At 34.3% G+C, this 24,964-nt stretch overlaps 1 protein-coding gene across 1 annotated transcript; it reads right to left on the reverse strand.

Moving 5' to 3' along the window:
• Positions 1-2,329: 2,329 nt before the first annotated feature.
• On the reverse strand, positions 2,330-24,571 carry LOC111808490 (tripeptidyl-peptidase 2). The gene is made up of 34 exons (XM_023694493.1): positions 24,217-24,571; positions 23,882-23,960; positions 23,714-23,787; positions 23,124-23,233; positions 22,957-23,037; positions 22,309-22,395; positions 20,679-20,821; positions 20,331-20,481; positions 20,082-20,204; positions 19,843-19,926; positions 19,416-19,603; positions 18,691-18,865; positions 18,475-18,596; positions 18,307-18,386; positions 17,854-17,912; positions 15,614-15,768; positions 14,125-14,303; positions 13,901-14,013; positions 13,653-13,823; positions 12,852-12,980; positions 12,658-12,758; positions 12,453-12,570; positions 10,151-10,230; positions 8,999-9,071; positions 8,516-8,601; positions 8,388-8,439; positions 7,998-8,132; positions 7,838-7,909; positions 6,171-6,263; positions 4,804-4,899; positions 4,335-4,433; positions 4,113-4,205; positions 3,762-3,944; positions 2,330-2,488 (listed from the first exon to the last, which is right to left on the reverse strand). The coding sequence occupies exons 1-34, from the start codon at positions 24,569-24,571 to the stop codon at positions 2,330-2,332; spliced, it is 4,098 nt and encodes a 1,365-aa protein (XP_023550261.1).
• Positions 24,572-24,964: the final 393 nt, after the last annotated feature.

Here is a 24,964-nt window from a genome sequence, read left to right on the forward strand (position 1 = left end):
ACGAGGCAAGGACGAAATTCTTTTCGTTTCTATCTCGATCGCTTATTTCATTTTTTTTATTCTTATGAAAACTTTAATTTATTTTTGTAGAGATTGGAGCATACTTCTTTGCATAAAATTTGTAGATTCTTCTCATTTTATTATATTTTTTTATATAAAAAAAAAATCAATTTTTATAATATAACGCTTTATATAGTGAGACGAGATGAGGGTTGGACGTAATTGAGATCGAAATTGTGGATTTTTGAGTTAAAAATAATTAGTTTGAATCTTATTTTTGTGTTTAATTTTATTTTTATTTTAATAAATTAACGGTGTAATTTAACAAATGTACTTGTATATTGATACAACATGATTTCAAGTTCAATTTAAATAGTCCCTTGTGGCTCTGTTAGAGGCTGATTTGAAGCATAATCTGAATTTTTATAACAATTTTGTTAAACTATACGTTGTATGATCATATAATTAATCATTAAAGAACGAGTTGAGTGGGTTAGTGTCTACTGATTAGGGTGAGCTAGATGGTGGTGGGTCATGAATGAACGACCCATTTTGAAAAGAAATTTGGTCCCTTTATTTTACTTATAGATTGCATGTATGCATGCCTAGCTCCGATAAAGACAAGGTCGTAGTGCAAGAGTGACGTGTAAAGTTAAAAAGAACAAGTCATGAGATGACTCTAGCGTACTATGTGTTAGCTATTTCCACTTTGTCGTGGAACAAAGGAGACTGTGAACGGACCGTGATTTAGCAGTGTTGGTTTGGTTCGGTTTGTTTTAAAGAAATGTCTTCCAAACATTATTTTAAAAGATACCCAAAGCATCATTTAATTGTTTTGTTTAAAAATATTGGCTTTTAGTTATTTTTTTAAAGGCAACGGTTCTGATCTATAACAAATAGTTTTTCAATTTGTTTATTTAATAATAATAATAATATTATTATTATATTGAGTTTAGGAATATTATTCTCTTTTATAAAAATAAATAATAGAACATATAAACGTGGAGAGGAGAATCAGTATTTAAAGCAAAACCTCGGCTAGTTTTTCTCTTATTATTTGTTTTTTTTTTTAATAATTTGAATAATATTTAATATATAACGAATAATGGGAAAGTGGAAGAACATATTATTATATATTAGTTCTGTTAATTATTTAATTCATTAATTATTTGCATTTGAATGGACTTTTTCGTCATTTTGAAAGTTCTAGTGACTGGATTTCCATTAGCCAAAATTGGGCGGCGGCTTTGTGGCTTAAATATTTCAACTCCGTCAGATTCCCGTCTATTAATTATTTTATTATTTCAACGCCCGGATAATGGGGCGACGAGTGACTTCCTGACCCAGAAGAAACTCACGCCAACCCTCCGGGCGAAGAGGTGAAACTGCGAGACCGAAGGGAGAGGCTGACCCTCTTTCTTCTTCCCATTCGGGTTGGGTTGCCGCATTGATCTTGTTGTTGTTATTGTTAGACGTCATATTAGGGCGGGTATGATAGATAATACACATTACAAGTCTTGAAAGAAGCGGGAAGAGTCTTTCACAAACTCGAGTTACCCTTCAATCAAACTGAAGAATGGATCGAGCCAGTAAAAAAGAATTTTTCTGGTATCGAAAACTAAGAAGACATCCCTTCTAGAATTCTTTGTAGAATAAAAACGGATACATATAATGACATTTCAATTTGACACGAATGATGTAATAATACCGCTCCTATTCGCATATATTATACTAATAACTAAATTTTTATGAAGTTCAAATATAAAACATTTACAAATCACAATACATCACTAGTAAACATTAAATATTATTAATCTTTTTAAAAGTACGATGAAGTTGGGTTATAACCCTATTCGAACAAAAAAAAAATTGTCAATCCGCAAATCGAACCAAATTTTTGGTTTTTAAAAAATTCAACCCAGCTCAAACCGAAACATAAACTAACCAAACACGATTTTGGGTATTGAAGCATATGAACACCCCTAGTCAAAACAAATTAAGGGTTTTTTTTTTTTTTTTTTTTTTTTTTTTTTTTTTTTTTNTTCTCTTCCAAAAGTTCATATAGAAATAAATGAATAAATAAGAGAGAATTAATTTATGCCAAATTTAATATCCAATTTGATTACATGATGGTATCATACACATCTTATATAACATTTATGCCATTTCATGAATGTTCAAAATGAATATTTATGCCATTTGTTGTTTTGAAGGGCCCCACCATAAACTTGTTTTAAAAAAAAAAAAAAAAAAAAAAAAAAAGAACAAAAGAGATGGAGTACCATACATTTATTTGGGTGATGAAAGTACATAAAATTGGACAAAACTTTTAAAATAGAGGCAGGGTTGTGGGAAAGCGTACATGCATCCATTGCTTTTCATATGATACCAAATGAGACCAACCGATCTCCTCGAGCAAAGACAGCTTCAGTTCGTAGAGTTTCTTCTTCGGAGTATCTCCATCGTTTTCAATAACATCATTAACTACCTGTGGTAGCAAGATAAGTAAATTTAACATCACTAGAAATTCAAGAACCCTATTCGTCAGAAGGGGAAAACATGACCGAGAGAGAGAGAGAGAGACTCGACCATCTCAGCTGAATCGTGAGTAAATAGTGAAAACAAATTGACGTGACACTGTAACAACCCAAGCCCATCGCTAGCAGATATTGTCTTATTTGAATTTTCCTTTTCGGTCTTTCTCTCAAGGTTTTTAAAATGCATCTGTTAAGGAGAGGTTTACACATCCTTATAAAGAATACTTCGTTCTGGGATCTCACAATTCACCCCCCCTTCGGGGCCCAGAATCTTCGCTGTCACTCATTTCTCTCTCTAATCGATGTGGGATCTCACAATCCACTCCCCCCTTCGGAGCCCAATGTCTTAGCTGGCACACCGCCTGGTGTCCACCTCCTTTTGGGGCTCAGCGTCCTCACCGGCACACCCCTTCGGAGCCCAATGTCTTAGCTGGCACACCGCCTGGTGTCCACCTCCTTTTGGGGCTCAGCGTCCTCACCGGCACACCGCCCAGTGTCTGTCTTTGATACCATTTGTAACAGCCCAAACCCACTACTAGCAGATATTGTCATCTTTGGGCTTCCTCTCTCAGACTTTTCCTTAAGGATTTTAAAACACGTCTGCTAGGGGGGAGATTTTCACACCCTTATAAAGAATGTTTCGTTCTCTTTTCCAACCGATGTAAGATCTCACAATCCACCCTCTTTTGGGGTCCAACATCCTCATTGACACTCGTTCTTCAACCGAGGTGGGATCTCACCCAAAAAAAAAAAAAAAAAAAAAAAACTGTCCAAAAGGACAGAATTTTCAATGTACTTTGGCCGGAATAATCCTTGGATTTGGCAATGTGGAATGACACAATACCATATAAAATTTTTCAAACTGAGTTAAAATAAAGAGATAAATATAAATTTCTCAAAGCTAGAACGAAAGTATCTGCCAAATCAGAGAGAAGTTCAACATAAATGATTGAGGGTAGTAAAACCATGCTTTTACAGGAGTGAAAGTTCAGTAAGATCAAAAGCCAAATAAGATAGTTGAGTCCTCGTTTAGGCAGATATTAAGTGAGACCCCACATCGGTTGAAGAGGAGGACAAAGCATTCTTTATAAGGGTGTGAAAATCTCTCTCTAGCGTACACATTTTAAAAACCTTAAGGGGAAGCCCGAAACGGAAAGCCGCATAATATAAATGTGAAGTAACCAAAATAAAAAATAGAAACTGGAAAATAGCTAAAGGAAATACCTTCAGAGCTGCACCTAGCCTTCCACGGCGTTTTTCGCGCAACACTGCAAGAGTTCCGAACTTAGAGGTCTTGACATCTACCCATTTCTTCAGTTCTTTGAAATTCTCTTCAAAAGAATCCTCAGATTTCCCAGCATCTATTGCGTCTTTTGAAGCAAGTGTCGAAGCATTCTCAACCTTGGTCTGTCACAAATAGAATTATTTTATTGTCCATTTCAGAAAATATCTAATCCAGCCATGGTTTATACTAATGGTTGAGTTAAATTTTCATTCTAAAAGAACATATGTAATGATCATGTTTCCAAATCAAATATATAATGAGAAGAACCTTGTGTAACCAAAATTTCAAACCTTTAAAGACTCCAATTCTGCCAACGCAAGCCCTTTTTGGTATAGTGCCTCTGCCAATTGATCCCGGGTAACCTCCATCTTTTTCTTAAGTTTCTGTGATTGAGAGAGAAGAAGATAGTGGCGATTAATTTAAGAAGCTCAACAGAAAACCTACATACTCCGGCTTTACAAGAATCAAACAAATTATAAGAATCAAAACCATGGCAGAAAAAGTGTTTTTACCTCCACGTCTTCATCTTCAGGATCATTTTTCAGTGCAAAATATTTGGCCAACTCATCTTTGTCTATGCTCTCAACTACCTCGTTTGCAGCATCAATGACCTATGAAAACCACTCGTGTGTAAGACCATGTCCTTAAAATATTATTTGTACTATTTTCTTTGTATTCTAGTTGAGATTCCTTAGTGATGATACATCAGTCATGACTCTTGTAAATGTATTTCAATCTTTTACTTATATTTATACTATATATTAGTATGAAAAAGGCATTAAATTGTGGATCTATTATGAGGTATTTTATAGATCAGAGCAACACCTCAAGGGATTGGTTTGGAAATTTATCAAGATGGTGAATAGTAGTTGCCAGCCAATATAACAGAGATGACAATGACTTCAGTTAACTTTCCGGATGAACTTTTTTTTCTTTTTTTTTTTTCTTAAGATCCTGATGATATTATTGTGTTCGACTTACCTCTTCCGCATGGCAGTCTCTATCCTCAACATTTCTCTGAGAAACCAAACCTTCCAATACTTTTGCAAGCAGCGGAGTGTATTTTGGATATTCACTCTAGGAAAAGAAAATAAAACAATAATGAGGGTCATGATGTTAGCAATAAATCTGTAGAAATCCAACCAGATTAATAAATCTACACGAATATTTTAAATAATGATCCTTGACAGCGTGTCCTGTAGGATAAATCCAAGCTAAACCATTGCAAAAGATGATTCATAACGAATAAGACAACCATAGTTATGTCGATAATAGACACTAGACAAACATTACCTTTTTGTGCTGGACATATATATATATATATATATTGCTTTTATTCTAGCTCCTAATTGTCCTGGGCTTTCCTTTTTATATTCTTTCATTTTTCTATGATAAAAGTTTGGTTTCTCATTAAAAAGATAACATAGACAAACAAACAAACTTGAAAGTTAAACCGATAGCAGTTATGGAAACCACAAGATTCTGCAAAAATGCAGAAAGAAAGTATGAAAACTCCAAATTCAACATTCAATTAGTTTAACTGAAGATAAAGAAGACCCCACTGGACAGCATTTTTTATTTCTAGTTTTCTGTTTAAAAAATTGAACTTATTTACCAACAATATTTCTACCTTTTTTCTGATAAAACCTATAAAAATCATGATCAAATTATGATAAATAAAAATAAAAATAAGGTAATAATTTAAAATTTTGTCTACAAATTTACAATCTAAAATCAATGTGTTAAAACGTGGGCTATAGAAAATAAATAATTTATAATAAATGTTATTTAAATTATCAACATATATTAATCATAAATCTTGGAATATGCTTAAAAATAAAAATTACAATCAATGAATCATAATTCACAATACAATTTTTAAAAGTGTAACATCTACACATATTTGAAAAGAAGGAAAAAAAACATAGTTAAGCTATACTAGGGAAATCTGGCGGGGAACTATGCTGAAAATGAGTACAAGAAAATTTTGAAGGAAAGAAGTAAACAAAATTATTGTTGAGGGAGTACAATATATGTTTAGAACTCTTTAACCGCTAGAGAAAAATTAAAAAAGAGGGAACTGAAAAGGTGGTTGCTAATAAAATGGAAGGAAATAGATGCATTTTCACAATCGGGTAAGAATTAGAAATGTCTAAAGATATACTATTAGAGAGAGAAACTACATAAAAGGCCTTCTCAAAAGGGATTAGGGAAATCAACGTCCTATAAACTTTCACTAGACTTTTTTGACAATAGACATGCATAATTTCGAACAGAAAACAAAAAACACATAAGAATTCCATTCATAAAATATTAATTCAATAACACTGAAAAAAACATGCTTGAACCTTGAGGGATGAGCAGAACTTCTTCCATTCTGCAAAATCTTCAGTTTTTTCTGGTTTTAGGCTTGAAAGTACTTTGATCTTCGCATCACGGACCTGACCAAGAAAAGGATAAAATGCACCAAGTACTTTAAGAAGTTGATTAAATTATCAGTCAGCAATCTCCAAAGAAATTCAAAAGGGAGATATAAGAAGCATAGAACACGGACCGGGGGACAACTTTTTATGGGCAAAATGGAGTACATGTATACAATAATAGTAATAAGAAGAAACCTAAGGAGCTTGGCTTTTAATCTTTTCCAGAATGGATTCTGATTGTATATCCAAGTGTGTCCAAGGTGTGTCCCTCCCATACACGTCCGAAAGAAAAAATAACAAAATATACTAGACATGTTTTTTTCATGTCGGACATTAGAGGAGAAAGGAACCAAACCAAACCGATTAGGTTTAATCAACTTTTTAAGCTATTAAGACCGAACTGAACCGCATTGACTCAATTGCAATTTTAGGGTTTGCAACGCCATTCCTTCCCTTTTATGTTACTTCAGCTTTTGTTTTCTCTCTCTCACTTAATCTCTTTCCATCGTTGCTCCCTCCCTTTAGCAACAAGCCACTGTTGCTCCCTTTGGTAACAACCAGCCCCCGTTGACTCCTTTCACCATTTATTACCCAACCACATCGACTCCATCCACTGTTGATTACCCAGCAGCATTGCCTTCAGTTGACTACTCAGTCGTGTCAACTCCTTCTGCTGTCGATTCCCAGCTTCCATAAAAAATTTTGTTTGTTTCTCTCGGTACGAACTGTTAAAAGGGCATGATGTAAGGTTTGAACTGTTAACAGGAAGATTTTCTTCTTGCCTCTCTCTCTCTCAATGTTGGGTATTTTTATCCAGATAAGAAGATTTGTTGGGCGAGTGAGAAATATGGTTTTAGAAGGGAAGTGAAGGATAGATTAGTGTGGGTTCTTCTTCTTCTTCTTCTTCCTCATCACTTCTTTTTTTGGGAGTTTGATGAACTTTGAAAGACAGATCAAAAGATTTGAGAAAAATAAAAGTGACAGAAATGAAAACTGGTTGCAGAATAAAAAAAACTAGCTTGAAGAGGAATTGAGAGAGAGGGAGGGAGATCAAAGTGGAGGCAAGAGATGGAAAAAGGAAAAAGAGAGTTGACCAAACTTGACCCCAGTTCATTTCAAACTCAGGTCAGGTTGGTTTATTTTTCCGTGAAAGTCAGGTCATTCGGTTTTGCAGGAAAAAACTAACCCCTTTTCATTCCGGTCCGACATGTGTCTGTGCTTAGATGGAATTAAACGAGCAATTTTTACACATCACAACAGAAAGGAAGTCTCCTACTTATAAAAACAGGACAAAAGAACATTATTGTAACCAAAAACTGCCTACATGCAAGGAAACACGACAAGGTAATTACTATCAAGAGATTAAAGAAAGAAGGGTGAATTTTACTTCTTTTGCTAATCAATAAAAAAAGATATTCGTGAATGGATACCTAAAAACTTTAGATATATGCTTCGATAATTTAATAGAGGATTACAATTAATATCACACAGCATCCCCTAACCTCACCCCCACAAATGAGGAGAGCATTAATCTGGAATCTAGTGGTAGAAGATTTATGACAGATTATAGTGCTATATAATCCTTCACATACCTCTTCCATCAGACGCTCAGAGATTGTCTTTGTCAAGGCTGGAGAAGAACCTTTACCCTTGTCTTCATCGGGCTGCCAGAAAGTAGAAGGAAAAAATCATTTTAGCTTACATCTTAGTATTTGATTGAAGGGGTAAAAATGCTAAGGTAAAGTAAACAACCTTAGTTGGTGGCACTATGAAGGAGAGTTGATAATATACAGGCATCTTCCGTGAATTTTCCTTAACATTTGAACTAAAAATACCTAGCTTTGCATATGAGATAGCTCCCGACAGAACCGACCCATGAGGAGAATTCTGAAATAAATCAACAAATATTTTACAAATCCAGAAATTGTAGTAACAAGAAGTAGCAAGAATTAGAAGGAAATAGATCACAAATAAGCCATTTGTTGTCTTCTATAGTTGGAATTTTCCTCCTGTACGTAAGCTCTCAATGAAATCTTTCATACAAGGCCTCCTTTCAGTGATTCTAGGCAGCCAACTTGATACATTGTATCTGAAGTATTAAATGCTTATTTGAAAATAATGAAATAAAGAATATTATAATACCTTGGGAAACTTATCTTTTGATGGTGGGCCCAAATAGAATGCTTCTTTTTTCCTACCAAAGAAAATGAACCAAATTGATTCTTGAACAGAGCTATTGAACAAAAGGGAAAGTTTTCACAACAGCATACCCAGGAACTAAAACTGAGGATTTGTAAGCACCATTCCCCATCATAGGACCATCAGGTAGAGAGAAAAAGCTCAATTTAATGGAATCCTATATCAAATCAAGTAAGAATAAAGTTTAGCATTTAAGTAAAATTTCCATCGACATTATTATCGATCAACAAGATTGCACAATAGGCCAACATACTAATAATACGAGCCAAGAGTTATTGTGGACTAAAATGCGGAAGAAGCTCAAAAAGCACAGACGATTGTTAAATCTGATGACAAACAATAGCAGTTCCCCCCCCCNGAGAAAGATATCAAAAGGCACGTGTAAATAATAAGTAAACTCCTACTCATATGGGAAGTTCTAATGGAAATCTCTCTGCTTCCTATACAGGCAATTAGATCAGACAACCATCTAAGAGAAAATCAAGAAAGCAAGTTGTGGAATCTACACAAACAAACAAACAAACAAAAAGCTCTCAAAATTTCTAAGATGTTACCTTCTCGTCCAATTTTCTTTCTATAAACACCACCAACTGCTTCATTTTTTCCAGACATTGCACGTCCTCGTGCCTGGAAATCAAAGGAGATTCTAAGAGATCAAGAACATTGTAGATTGAGAACACTGTAGACTACGTTAGAACATGTCTGGACCATGAGCAAATTCTATGCTGTAAAGATCAACGAGACAAATTTGAGAAGATAGCAAATTTCTCCGTATGTAAGTTGGCGTTCTTAACAAAGGTTAACCCATATATTAATTGAACAAGTACACTTCCAAAAAACTTCCTTGTACAATGGTAATAAATTTGTCCAAATTAAATATGTTTCACTAATTTCAGACACGGCTTGGACATGGCTCTAGAAAAAAAAAAAAAAACCAAAAAATTAGGAGGAAAAAATAGAGATTCTCAACTTTAATCCTTATACATTGATCATTTCTAAAGTATTAGAATGACATCTTCCCCTGTCATAGCCAACTAAATCCTTCTGTATCTTTTAAGTTCAAATATCATTAATTGACTAAACTTGATAAGTTTTTAGTGAAATATTTTTTTATAGGAGAGAATTTCATTGATATATTATTACTTCAGCTTTAAAACACTTTGCACTTCAACAGAACAATCTGAAAACCAATCTAGAAACCAGCAATACTTTCTAAAGACCTACGATTTAATCAGCATGTATGACCAACTTGATGTAGAGCATCGAAGCCACTTTCTTAGAGTCCCTTTGGAACGAACTTTCAAGTGCTTAAAAGAGGCATTTCTGAGTTAAAAAATTGTTAATAAACACTTACAAAAAGTCATTCCAAACAGACCTTTAAAATACGTTTTTTGCACAACTTTGTGCATTGATCTTCCCACTTTATTCGCAAGCATAGATACATAAGTCCATTAAATCATAAGACAATATGAACTTTATTTGCAAGTGTAGATACATAGTCCATTAAATTATAAGACAATACAAACTATGAAAACTTGAAAAATACAAAGCTAGTATTGTTCAGAGAATTATCAAAAAGATGTTCTCAAATTATAGAGCAAAACTGCGCCATGATCTTTGCTGAAACTTATCAGGAACAAAGGAACAAAGAGCTGAGTGCAAAGCTCAAAGGTACAAAATAATAATACCATGAAAGGGGCTCATACCTTATATGCAGCTGTAAATTGTATTCTCCCTTGGGAAGTTTTTTAAACTTTGGGTATGCGTCACCAGTTGCATAAATACGCTACACACAAAATAAATGAAACAAGAAAGTGAGATGATAAAAGTAAGAGAGAAATTGTAAGCCAATCCCAATTCGATATCTATATCTCTCTCTTTTTGTGGAAGTTAACCAATACTTATTCCTATTAAAATTTTGGTTCAATTAGATGTCCTTTATATTTTTGTAATACTAGCCATGTATTAGGTTAAAATTTGGTTCGATTAGATTTCCTTAATATTTTGTAACACTAGCCATGTATTAGGTGTTTATATTTAGGGGAAAAAATCATTTTATACTTCAAACATTGGGTGTTGAATCAACTAAAACTCAAAACTAATAATTGAATCCATTTAAACCCAAAACTTTGNTTGAATCAACTAAAACTCAAAACTAATAATTGAATCCATTTAAACCCAAAACTTTGATAAGTGAATCAATTTAAACCTTTTATTAGTGATTTATAACCAATTCACTTGATTATATTTTAAATCAACTGAATTTAAACCCTAAAATTATTAGTTTAAAAAAAATCCTACTATAGTATCAAGAACTTTTTTTTAAATAAATGAAGAAAAATAATGAAGATAAGATGAAAAAACCACTCATATTAATGAAAAACAACTACTATTTATTTGATTCCAACATTTCTCTAATAATGTCAATTCCTGCATTTAAGAAAGCCTTGTACACTATAAATTATACGTTGATAGTTTTAAAATTGAACTCCAACAGAGAGTCTAAATTATTTCATTTATGAAAGTGTAGGCCTTAAAGGCATACAATTATATATGTATAATTCTCAAAGTTAAGAAGTATAAATTGATTTTTTTTCCTCACATTTATTTTATTTTATTATGTAATACTTTTTTTCTCATTGGTTAAAGTTTCTTGTATGATTGAGCGCTTGTTTCAAAATTTTCTTTGGAAAGGAAGCAAGGAGAAATTAGGATGGTACTCCATTAAATGGGACAGGGTCATCCCTGCCTATTGATGAAGGGATTTTTTTGGGTATCATTGGTATACAACAGAAAAATAGATCTTTCACTCAAAACAGACGCATCCATTGCAGAATTTTGGTCTGCTGATTCATCTTACTGGAATCTATGGCTTATGAATCTGAAATTGATAAATGGGCCAGCTTATATAACGTCCTTTCACAGAATGTGCTGGATGACAAGGAGGATTATTATTGAATTTGGAATCTCGACAACAAGAGTTTCACTTCTAAATCACTATCCAGAAACCTTTCTTCCAAAGTTTCTCAAGGTGGAGAAGTTTTATATAACAAGATATGGAAGGGTCACTGTCCTAAAGAAGTTTAGTTTTTCTTATGGGAACTTAGTTATTCTTGTTTGAATACTCATGATAAGCTCCAACGCAAGTCACCGAGCATTCCTTATTTACCAGTTGCCGTATTTCATTTTCAAGGCTTTTGCTTGGTTGGTTTCTCTACCCAATGACATTCTCTCAGTTTCGCATACTATCCTTCTTGGACATCCTTTCAAGAAAGAGAGAGACTCTATGGCATATCACCAGCAGTTTTCTTTAGACACATTGGCTTGAGAGGAATTTGTGCATCTTTTCTGATACCAATCAGGACTTTGAATTTTTTATCTCTTTGGTTATTTATACAGCTCTCACCTGGTGTAAATTGGTTCCTCCTTTTTGTAGTTATGGTTTAACTCATCTTATAGCACATTGGAAATTTTTTTTTTTGTAATCCTTAGAATATGTCCCCCTTTTGTAATTTGATTTTAACAATGAAATTGTTTTGTTTCCTATCAGAAAGAAAAAAATAGAAAAAATGTAACAATTTTTTTTTTCCCTCAAAATTCTTGTGGTTCCAAACGTACAATTACATTAGTTGTAATTTGGTCATTCCATCAAAATTTGTCATTCTCCAATCTCAAGCTACGTGTAAAACCTTCCAACGCCAAATTGAAATGCAATTACCTCTCATGGCAACGCTTCGAGATTTGATATTAATTAACATACCGAGGTTTGATATTAATTAACATACCTCAAAATATATGAGTATGGAGTAAGCCAAACTATCTCAAGTATTATTGTGGGCTAAGCTGTCAGCACTAAATATAATGACCCAAATGTGGAATAAATCCAACTTTCTTGTGGACTGAGCCGAACTTCCACAAGAATGATTTTTTTCTCCTTGGATCAAATGGCCTCCATAAACAATTTGATATTTTAAGTAACAACGAAAATGAAGTCGAAGTAGAAAGTACCTTATTTGCATCAGAGATCATATAAAACTGAGACTCAAATTTGTTGTCATATATCCGGTCATTAAACAATGGAATAGAAGGTTTCACTTCGGCAGCATCTTCTAGTTTGAACTTGTAACTACAAAATCAGAAAAAGTGCATGAATTTTATCTGAGACCAGAAATTTCCTTAATAAAGAAGTAATAAAGCACCCCTGTTAACTCACGTTAGAGTTAGTGATAAAATCTGTTTTCCACATGGCAATCTGTCACGATCTGTAGGCAGTGTGCAAAGTTTGGCTTCACATGGCCGATATGGAACTTTTACCTGCAAATTAGAATGAAGAGGAAGAAGATTATAACCAATATAGGGTAATTAGAGAAACAAAATATACCTATCATAATCACTTCGTTCCCTCACCTTGTTCAGGATGGCCGCAGGAGTAAGTTTTTCCGATGCCAACAAAGCTTCAGCATCAATTCTAACGGGTGCTTCACTTCCATCAAGCACTATTTCATCTTTATTGGTACTAATCCCATGAAATGTTACCTAAAAATTGCAGAAGTTCATTGTTAATTTCCCAAATAAGTTCCCCTTTTAGATTGGTTAAGATTTTTTTTCTTTTCTTTTTTAACGGTTAGGAATAAAAATTCAAATTATTAGATATAAATTGCAGAATACAATCACATGATGAATGTTTCCAACAAGACCAGAAAACAGAATTGCATGATCGATGAAGGTTGTCAATCTGTAAAGAGTTATTGGGTTGGTTAAAAGTCAAATTAACCATTAGTCTTTAGATAAGCTAGCCGTTAGATGGTTCAGCTTATTAGTTAGGCTTCGGTTAGCTTACACTAGTATAAATACTAATGCTTATTTGTAATAAAACGGGTAGATTATTATCAATAAAACTTCTTCCAATTTGTTTATAGCAATGATAAATGAAATTGAGAAGATTTTATTCCTTAGTAGGAAAAGTAGATTTTCCAGTCTTAGTTTTACATTTTTCTTAATGAAGAATGAAATACGAGAAAAACTATAAATGAATATTAAAAAAATATATATAATAAAATAAAAAAATTGATAGCTTGATGGATGAATTAGAAGCATTAAAATTCAGCCGCATTACTTTCGTGTTTTATCATTCAAGAAATCATACAAATAGTTCAACCAAGAAAATCAAACTAAAATTTGTGATTAGATATTAATACAGACTCACACCTCAAAATCAACGAGTGATGATTCCCTACTTCCAATGCCACTTGACCAAAATTGAGCAATTGCTAGTTCCATAGTCTGGCCACCCACAACAGGAAAACAAAAACTTTTGGAAGCAGGAGACGAGAAAGTTACCACACTTTCCCACTTCAAAGGCCTCTTCAAGGGCAAAATCTGGAAAATGAAGATATTCTCATACATTTTGAATACATAGATAACCTGGATACAATGGATATAGTGGCTCCACATACCTGGACAGTGTCAATAAAAAATTTCCTCGTTGTGTCAAATCCTGTTGTTTGTATTGTTGCTTCAACCCAACTAGTACCACGTGGTACCTCTATAAATCTCCGTTCTATATGGCCTGAGGTGGCATATTAATGAAAAGACAAACAAATTCCAAATAAATAATCCTCTTATAGGAGAGTCTACTATTTAATAAAAGTAATAAATGATTGTTGTTGGCAAAATGAACCTGGTAGAAACGACATTCTTGGAAAAGAAACTATTGGCGGGCGATCCACCACAACTACTGGCTTTGTTATAGTTACTGGGATCCTGAAAAGAGGGCCTCGCCATGGAGCCTTGCAATCAACGCCATAGAGTTCATAGTAGTGCAGGCCATCACTAAGATTTGAAGGATCAACCACTACGCTGAAAAGAACAAGTAAAATTTCAGTCCGTTATGAACAAATCACCATTGGTGGTAAAAAGTAGACTTAACGTTTTAAGTGCTTTATCATCTGTTAGATAGAAACAAAAATATCTTAGCAGGAAATGAAGAAAGGTAATTTACATATTCGGAATTAGAAATAAACACTTTTTTGTTATCATAAGTAGATTAACAAAAATTAAGTTACGTGCCGAGTGCGGGAGAAGGAAAAGGCTAGAGTATGGTTAACAAAAATGAATTAGAAAGAGAAGATGACATCGTGGGAGGGGATTGGGCGGAATGGAAAAACAGGAAGTTGAGGGAGGAGAAATTGGTGGGAGAGACGGGAGATAAAGATAAGGAGAGAGTGAAGGAGAGAATAGAGACGTTAGGAAGGGAGATTAGGAGATATTTCAATATCATTTAAAAATTCTTGTTTATTTTTATCTTTTTATTTTTGTTATGAACAAAAACAACTGACAAACATCAAATAAATAAAGTAAAAAGAAAACAAAATAAAAAGAGAAGAAAAAATAAAAATAAATAAACAGAAAAATGAACCAGACCAAATATGGTATCTACAATGATCCTTTGATCTTTGGCTTATAGAAGCCTTTAACACCTATGAGATGCCCTGAAGGAAGTTCTTGAATTGGGCTTTGCACCCACCCCCCTCCCTCCGTAGCAGCCTTTGTTCACGAGGGTAATCGTCAGATCACATCTTCCCTCCATTGTTCTCGCCCTTACAAGGACTGGTCTTTTATTTAAAATGAGTTTGATTAGGCTATTTGCCTCCATAGAAGAGTGGATGATTGGGGAGGTGCTTGAAGGGTGGTATTCAATGGGAAGGCCAAGACCCATCGGGACTGCCAATAGCCCTGTGATGGCATTTGGAGGGAAAGTCCTCTTCTGATTCATTTTGTGATAGTGTGCAACATGTTGCTTGTGGTGGTATTCCAACCGTAGTAAATTCTTTTGTAATTACAAATTTTTTTAATGATTATTAAACGCTATAAGGCTTTTCTTTTGTAGTGTTTTGGGCCGGGTTCCCTGTCTATACTTCAACTAAACCCAAGCGATGGCCATTTGACCAATATTTGGTTTTGGTAAAGTCGTAAGATAGATATTGAAAATTTTAGGTAAGCTGCCATAACCTATAACCACAAATTACCATGTAACAGAAAAAACCAACCAAATGAAAATTTAAAAAAAAAAAAAAAAAAAAAAAAAAAACACAAATAAACAAGATGCAAGCTGTGTCAGAGTTGAGAGATACACATGCACAGGAAACATATAAAAATTGTTAACTCACTTGAAGCTGCGTCCATTATGTGTGAGAAGCAAATAATCAGGAATAGTGACGACTGTTTTCTCACTGGAATGCAGCGCGATACACTCCTCAAAAGGGACCAACTCATCTAAGTTATTTGCATCTTCATGAAACTGAGGTTCGATTTGTACTGTCCACTGATAAAACATTACAAAGTTCATATATCAACTATAAGTAATCAATTTTAAAATTGGAAAGAAAGAAGTGGTCAAAGTATTGCTCCATGCAGTATCACTCAAATGCAATGTCTAAGAATATTTTCTTGTTAAAAAAAGGACTAATGACAGAAACAGTCAATTACAGACTGCTGTATCATAACATGCACTTCAGGAAAGAAATGTAGTGTCTAAGAATATTTTCTTATTTAAAAACTAATGCCAGGAACAGTCAATTACAGACTGTTGTATCATAACATGTACTTCTGGAAAGAAACCGAATTATCTGAAATATCTGCACCAATTAGAAAAAAGCTGGCAAAAGAGAAGAAAAGAATGGCCTAGGCGTAGCAGACCCATGTTCCAGAAAGAAAAAGAACCGAACCATATGAAAAATAACCCATTAAGCGGTGAACGAATAACGCATGGGACACCATGCAAAACTCCAAACACCCATTTGGCTCCTAGGTTTGAGGCGGAGTAGGCCTAGTACGGCCCAGCTCATCTCTCTAGCATTCACTCCACGCTCTCATCCCAAAACGAATCGAATTTTTAGTAAAATAAGAAAATTATGTTTTACTGGTAATTTGGACAAGTAAATAAAATTTTGTTAGAATGGTCAATAAGTAATATGATTTTTGTGAACCAATTCCATTGATCAAATGAAATTACAATAGGAGAAACAACCCCAAGCCAAACAACAACTGTGATCAAAAAGAGGAAAATTTACACCCAGAGATGACAAAAAGGCCTACAGTCACAAAACCTATCGTAAGATTCCCTTCATTCCATTTAGACGAGAAAACCTTAGCGTAGCTGGAGTGGAGGAGAATGTGGCTTCGGGATTCTGAGCCAATTATGGTATTCCTTCCATTATATATCTACAATGATTCCTTTCATTCCATGTAAACGAGAAAACTTTAGTGTAGCTGGAGTTGAGGAGAATGTGGCTTCGGGATTCTGAGCCAGTTACGGTATTCCTTCCATTCCAAGACATACAGTTCTGAAGATTCTCTTATGAGTTAATTGCCCAGTGGCTTAGATCCCAAAGGAAGATTTAATTTTCTTTGGGAAATTGTCCCTTCATGTGGCATAACAAAAGCTAAGGGTTTAGAGAGATACTTGATGCTGCCAAGTCCAACGGAAGTGATTATGTGGAAAGGGGCCAGTGGAATCCAGATTCGACGACTAGGTGTCTGGAAAGGAGCAAAGCTGAATTGAGATCAACTATTTATAAGCTCAGCCTATTCATCAGTTTCATCCTCCTTCAAAAAAACCGTCTCAGCTGAAGGTCCAACAAATCAAAACCTGTTTTCCGTAAGTCTGAAACAGAAGATTGTTACCAAGAGAAATAGAGATTATATGGAGGAAATGAGAGGTACCGATCCATCAACTAGCCAATTATCAAGCCACAAAGTGGTGGATGCACCGCTACCTATTTTTTGAACTTCCAAGGGCCTCTGATCTTTCTCATTTCTTCAATTTTGCAACAGATGTTGAGCTTGCTTTTGAAGAGAATTAAAAGTTGAGTAGATGGTTGTTTTTTATGGTTAGTTTGAAATGACTTTCCGAATGCTTAAAAAACTCTCTTTTTAACACTTAAAACCCTTATTTTAAACACTTGGAAAGTCATCCAAATGCTTGAAGAATTTCATCTTTCAGAGAGCTCAACGGAAGGGTTATCGTTGTTGGCTATTGGTTTTGCATTTTTCTTAGGGCCTTTGATATTTCATTTGTTCTTGTTTGCAGCCTCGATTATCAGCAAATTTGCTAGTGTTATTTGACCTATTTTCTTCTTCTTTTTTTTCAGCACTTGTTGCCTTCGACCAATGAGAAGCTTATATACTGTATTTTTTAAAAATTGAAAAGGTAAGGGGAAACAACCACAAAGGCGACAGAATCCAGTTCACATGACAGAAATATCTAACGTTATAGTCATCATTTTTTAGGTAGTTTTGTCCAGAAAGTAATAAATTTTCACTCTATAGTATGGTTAATGCACTAAAAGAGAAAAGCTGGGTATGATTTTACTTCTTAAAAGCAGTACAAACAAATCAATGGCCTCACCTCAGAACTTTGACGGCAGGCACTAGCCTCTCTTAAGTAAATTCCTCGTGTCGTGGGAGCTAAATTTAAGACATATAAACCATATTTAGATATTGAAAATAAGAATTAGAGGATCAAATACCATTGCCAAGAAGATGGAACATACTTGTTAAGGGACTGATATTTTTTTCATTGAATCAAGAGACTGATATACGAAAGAAATATAAGAGAAGCTAGTACCCCTAATCCTAGTAAAGAGAAATATATGCGATAGCATAGATATCTTACATAATACTGTTAAGGAAACAGTGTTGTGTTGAGTAACACCTACTTTAGTGCAACTATCAAGAGGACGATACATTATCAGAAAGCAATTCCTCTCTACCTTTGCTCTTCTCTTGTTTCATCTAGATCTCAACACTACCAATTCAGGACACATACATGAGAAATGACAGTTGAGCAACATAAACTTACATAATTTTCCAGATTGATTAATCTTCACTTTATACCAAACATAAGGAACATTCTGGGACTTCCTTATATATTCATATGCCCTGAAAAATCATAAATAATATTTCAAATATAGATAGTCCTATTTATTTCAAACTAATTAGATGACCGAGCTAGGGCACAAAACCTAACTTGTCAACTTGCATGAGCCCCTGTCCAGTGGATAATTTATCTTCTGGTAAGCAACCTACCGGAATGGTAGTATTCTCAAGAGCCTTCCTCACAAGGTATGGGCTCACAGGAATGTTCTCAGCCTGCATTGACGACATTACTTAGTAACCAAGACCAGATAAAGCCATGTGAACAATAACAATAAAAAGATTGCTCATTATAAATCAAAGGAAAGACCTTCATTGCACTAATGAGTAATGCAATACCCCCACAAGCAGATGGAGACGCCATAGAGGTTCCGTTCATAAGCATTCGTCTTTGAAGGGTCCATGTAGGAACAGGAGCAACAGCAGCACCAGGAGCACTTATACAAACACCAAGATCTCCATCTGCCGTTGGTCCACGACTCGACCTACATCCCACATTTCCCAATCATAAATGGTTCAAATACTGTTGAAGACTAAAAGTCGCCTGGGAAGCTGATATTTCTTGGAGCTAATTAAACATGGGTCTAGCAGTGACATGTGAACTGTCAATTTTTTTTATTATCTTTTTATTCTGTCCAAAAACACTCAAAGTATGAGTTTACAAAGGATATCCAACACTACCCTCCATCATAAACACCCTTATAAAGTCTCCCATAAAACCATCATTCAAAATTCTAATTAACATAATCCACTCAGACCCACAAAATCACAGCCACACACAGCCCAAAAGATTACAGAACATATTCCCTCACTCCTCACTCCTCACGAATTACATTACTGGCTTCCCTTTCCTCCCTTTTCCTACATGTATAATAACACTTGGTGAACTGGAGTCTGTCAGCCCAATTCCAAAAGGGAAATTTCCTCTCGAGGTATTTTTCAAATGTACATTTTAACTAATTTGTCGGTTAGAGTCCATGTTTTATCAAAAGTCACTAAGCTAAATAACATGTTAAAAAACAGAGTGAAAAATACCAAGTATATTCAAGCCCTTCACTGGGAGCTTCAACCACACAATGAGCACCAGCAGCCATCGATGGAGAAACATAAGCACCAACTCCTATAATGCTTGAACTCGTGCCACCAGGAGCACCAACAGTATTCAAAGCTGGTCCACTATTACCAGCACTGCTCACAAATATTAACCGGTACTTGTTTACTGCCTACAATTAAAAATTTATAATATCTATAATAATTAAAATTGAAAAATTGAAACGGGAGAACCAAAAGTTATAATTATACAAAAAGAAAATTTAAAAAAAAAATCCGGTGAGGATTTATAATATCCATAATCATTAAAATAGAAACATTGAAACGGGAGAACCAAAGATATAATTATACAAAAAACAAAACAGGTGAGAACAAGATCACGTCAGCTTAAATCATTGTTTAGAATTGTTACCTCATTTACAAGGTCAATAAAGCGACCATAGTCCGGAAGTAATGTCGGCTCACCATAACTCATATTTATGAGATCACATTTATGCTGCAATAATATGAATAGTGGCCATAATTAGAAAGATTAACTAAAACAAGAAGCTTCTTGCCGTCCTTCACAAATTAACAAATATACTCAGAACTGCAAGAAAGTTAATGAAGTCATCTTATAAGAATGATAATGAAAAGAGTATTGTAAGGCACCTCCACAGCTGCTATCAACGCTCGAGTCAGCCCGGTTCCAGTCTCCATTGACCCTAAACGTGTGTCTCCAATTTTACAAGATATCAGTTGTGCACCGGGAGCAACTCCGTTCAACAAGGGTTCCTAACAGTAATCAGATATTCAAGTCAGAATAATTTATTTATTTATTATAAAATAAAAAAAAGACATGCACATCTTCTTTAAACTCTTTCTTTTTCGAAAGACAAAAAGGTAAAAGATCTATTGCACCTTTGGGTGGAAAGCAGAAGCAATACCAGCAACATGAGTACCATGAGGGGAGCAATCTGTAACTATACTTAAGATATTTCCCTCATCATACACATTTACAACAAATGTACAAGCATCCAACTTGCTGAACACGCCGAACTTTCTTTCGATCCTGTCACCATAAATTTAATACTAAAATACTCAAATTGCAAAACTGTACTCTCACACAAAATAAGCAACAGCTGTAACGTAAAATAGATGCATCTCTTTCAAAAGATGAATAAATTTAGTTAATTAATTTTGGAAAATGTTTACAACCTTAATTTATGATATTTGAGGGTTCAATTTCTCTTTGAATCTAAAACTCACTTATAATTTGTTAGTGGTACAAAGTTGGCAAGTTTCCCGGAGTCAGGTTCATCCTCAAGGCTTTGTGTATCAAGAGCAACTCTCCATACTTCTCCATCATGCCAAACAACAGCATCAATGATTGGCCCCTTGTCATCATAGCACTAATGTATAACAAAACACAATTATAAGAGATGAGAGAAATTGGGGTGCAAACACATACGACACAAAGCAATATTTTCTGAACTTTCATTTCATGTAAGACTATGTTTTCCTTATAAGAAACATTTCATTGATGAGTTGAAATTTAACAAATAAAAAACAACAACAACAACATGGGAAACAACTCCTCTATCCCAAGGAAATTACAAAAAATACTTCCGTTTGACCATAAGAAGAATAAAAGTTAGAACTGTGAAAGTAAAGCGAAATTTAATACCAAGTGAGAGCAAAAAAAGATAATTAATAAAAAAACTGTCAATACACTTCTCTCTTTCCCTGAAGTCATGGAAATTTCCAAGGCTCTAACAAAAGTGAGCCATATTTTTTCTCTCCCTTCTGAAAGGAAGACCAACCAAAACAGTGACCAGCAGAACTGACCATTGGCAGTTAACATGGTATGACTAGACTTTGCTTATATCTATTTTTTAAATGAGTTTGATTTTTTTTTTTTTTTTTTTTTAACTTTTTATACTTGGATCAAAACTTCAAGAACCAATTAGAAATCAAATTCAAATATCATAAATCAAACATATCACTTTGGAACTTCAAGAACCAAATAGAAGCTAAATTCAAATAACAAGGACCAAAAGTGTTATTACTGAAAAATCAAGAATCAAATAGAAAACTAAGTTCAAATTCCAAGAAATTAGGGATAAAAATGTATTTTACCCTTTTTTTTTATCATTATTTAAATTGGTAGCTTAATTCAATTTTTTTTTTATAAATATGTATTTTCCTAAAACTAACTACAATATATCATTTCTGAAAAAAAAAAAAAAAAAAAAAAAAGAACTGATATATAGACAAAAAATTTAATTGATTAACTTAAATATTGGTCATTGATATAATTTTATTTTAAGTGATAATCATGGTTTAACAAACACTAATGATAAATTTCGAAATTAAGCTATGTACGATAATGATTTTGATTCACAGTAATCAAAAAGAACCACTGGATTAAGCTAGGCACTCATTATGAATCAGTGATTAAACAAAATAGCAATTTTTCTCTGTACTGTTTTATACTTGCGTACCATAATTACTTATTTACATAATTTATATTCTATTTGTATCTATTAATTAGCTACTATTTTCATAATATTTTATCTATTAGGCTAAATTTGGTATATATGTGTATGTATGTATGCACGTACACACACAAACCACAGAGTTAGCCTGATTTCTAAAAAATATTTGGTGCCCCAACTAGAAAGACACAGCTGCGTGTGTGCGTGTATAAATAAAGTTCTCGCAAATTTGAAAATTGTTTTCTTTGCCCCTTGGCCCAAGTTCGGATTACTCATTTCATGTCCATTTTCACTTTTTTATTATGAAAGTAAAAAATAGACCTGTTCACCATTTTCACGGTTCATCACACATGAGACGGAAGTTCAGAACATAACACAAATTATCCCAAACAAATACTTACCTCAGCTTGTTTTTTAAGAATATCAACTCGGCATTGAAGGTCCTCTCGTACCCTTTTCAGATTTGGGTCCTCCACCTTGGTGTGTTTCTGAAACATAGATGTCATAAAAGCTTATCAAAAGTACAAAAAAAAAAAGGATCCATAAAGACCACAGGAGAAGACAATCAACGAGAGGGAGCATGNCAGTGAAAATGTGCAATGGAACCAATTCTGATGATTCATCCGCAGCCGATAGAATCCTCTCACTAGAAAACCTTTCAACCAGCTATGTATTTAAAAAACTTCAACATAAATTAGTAAGCCACCTCTATCAAAATATTTTGGTGAACCACTAAGGGACACGATAAAATTTGAAAAATTCTCCAAAAAAAAGTTTTTGAAAAAAGAAAACAAATGAAAATAACAGAAGTAAAACAAAGCAATGAAAGCACACACAAAAAAAAATATTTAATAGGTAACAATTTCATCAACTGACTGAATAATGATCAAAAACGTTTATGATTAAACTACTGTTTGGGGTGCAGAACTTCATTAGCCTTACTAATGCTAGTATAAGCACTTCAATTTTTATGCTTGGAGGCCAACTACGAATATTTAATGGAAGTTAACATGAAATGGTGAAAATAAGCAGACCGTATGGTCAACAACCTGATCAAATTCATCAAGAACCTTGACAGCCTTGGCAATCTCCTCCTGGTTCTTTTCATCCCATTCCTTCTTTCTCTCTCGCTGTGCAGCAGCAGTATGTAAAAATTTAACGGGAATTGATTAAGTTGTGTGTATAACTCAAAACCAAGCAAAACTAATATTATTACCTTCAAACGAGAAATCAATGTGTCAGTAAATAGCTCATAGACGAATTTGTAGCCTACATGCCATTCACCAGATGGGTTCTTCCACGAAGAATTGACAACCAAAGAAGCCCCTAATCAGAGTGATTAGTAAGATAAGAGTTTGAAAACAAAGATCAGAAACAATAGCAAGGAAGGAGGAAAGAAGGAAGTATGCTCCATCCAGTCTCCAGTTCCAAAATGTTAAATAGTTGAACAGAACAGTAACAGTCAGCTACTTGGGACAAGAAAGAAAAAGAACAGTAAAATTGTTTAAAAGAGTTAAAATAGTGGAACTTGATGCAAGAACATCAAACAAAAAATCTAGAAGCATGAGCCTCTTATAAATAACCCAAGGCTATATCCTTGGAACCTCCTCTCTTAGCCGTTGGGCTAGGCAACTAACGCTAAGAAGCAATTAGAAAGAAAAAAAAAAAAAAATCAAACATTTATTTCAAGAATGTATTATTACGGGTAGCCAAGCAAAATTATAAAAAGGTGGCCTGGAAAATATAAATGTTCAAATTTTGATAAATAAAAAACATTGGCTGTTGAGAAAAATCATAAGCATGAACCTGAAGCTCCAATTATGCAACCATCTGCGTCGGCCTTCACCACCTTCGAGATATCAACATCGCCGCTTCCCGTACTGATATTCAAAAAAGATTTATGAATGTTGCATTACAAATTATCCCAACCATACTAATAATAAGAAGAATTAAGGATATGAGGTCGCTTCATACCAATCAAGAATATCCAATATTTTAGGCTTTCCATCTGATGTCACTTGCAATCCCGCAGCAGCAGGGTCAACACCGCTATCTGAGAAGAAACATCAAGAAATAACAACACATAACCAAACCAGTCCAGTCCAGTTACAAGAATCAATCCAATGGTTTCTTAAGCTCCAACATAGAAGGAAGTGAAAGAAACACAAGAATGAATAACGCTAGAAAGAAAAGAAAGAAGATCTCAAATCTCAAATCCAAGACAGGAAAACAAATCAAGCCAAATCGTCTAGTTCATATCACAAGCCTCTAATCAACCAATAATACAAAAGTAGAACACAAGAGAATACCAAAAATGGCAATCAAAACACCACGGCCATCGAACTCAGGATTAGCCTCGATGAAGCGATCAGCAGCAATTTCCTTCTTAGGCATTAAGGAGGCCAAGAACGAGGATTCAGAGAGGCTGAAGCCAGAGAAAGCACCACCATTAACGTCGCCGTCGCCACCACCAGTAGAAGGCATTGCCCTAAGACAAACTCCTCTTGGAAGAACAGAAACCCTGGAGTTTGGGGCGGTAACTCGACTGCGGATTAATGAGCTGAAATAAGGAAGAGCAGAAGCAGAAGCAGTAGCTGAAATAGAGGATAGTGAGAAGGGGGAGGGCAAAATGGGGAAATGGAGTAAAAGCGGTGCATTTTGCATGAGAATGGAAGGGTGTTATGGTAATTTGAATGGATACGGCGGAAGCGGCGGCGGAGGGACAGGTGGTGGAGGGTGAGCGGGCAGTGAGGATGGTGGAGAGTTGAAAAGTGGATTGGAGATTAGGGGAGGTTGGATGTCACGTGCAAGACAGACAAATTACGCAATCATTTTCCTATTTTGTATACACAGCTTTTATTTATTGGCTTTGACGTCGGTCATCATTAAAAATATCTACTTTTTAATTCTTTTCAACCTTTAAAAATAAAATAAAAATTTTATAACTTCTGAAAATATATATTTTTCCTTTTTTTTTTTTTTATTACTAATAAATCATTTATATTTCTGTATATTTATTAACTTAAATTAATAAATATAAATTTTATACTCCCCTGA

The sequence above is a fragment of the Cucurbita pepo genome, chromosome LG13 (assembly GCF_002806865.2).
Source record: "Cucurbita pepo subsp. pepo cultivar mu-cu-16 chromosome LG13, ASM280686v2, whole genome shotgun sequence".
NCBI lineage: Eukaryota > Viridiplantae > Streptophyta > Magnoliopsida > Cucurbitales > Cucurbitaceae > Cucurbita > Cucurbita pepo.

Coding starts and splice junctions, on each gene's coding strand:
- LOC111808490 (XM_023694493.1), bottom strand. CDS start 24,571: ATGCAAAATGCACCGCTTTTACTCCATTTCCCCATTTTGCCCTCCCCC. Junction 14,304..15,613: donor CATAATGGACGCAGCTTCAA/GTGAGTTAACAA, acceptor TGTTCTTTTCAG/CGTAGTGGTTGATCCTTCAA. Junction 10,231..12,452: donor TGATCTCTGATGCAAATAAG/GTACTTTCTACT, acceptor TTTTGTGTGTAG/CGTATTTATGCAACTGGTGA.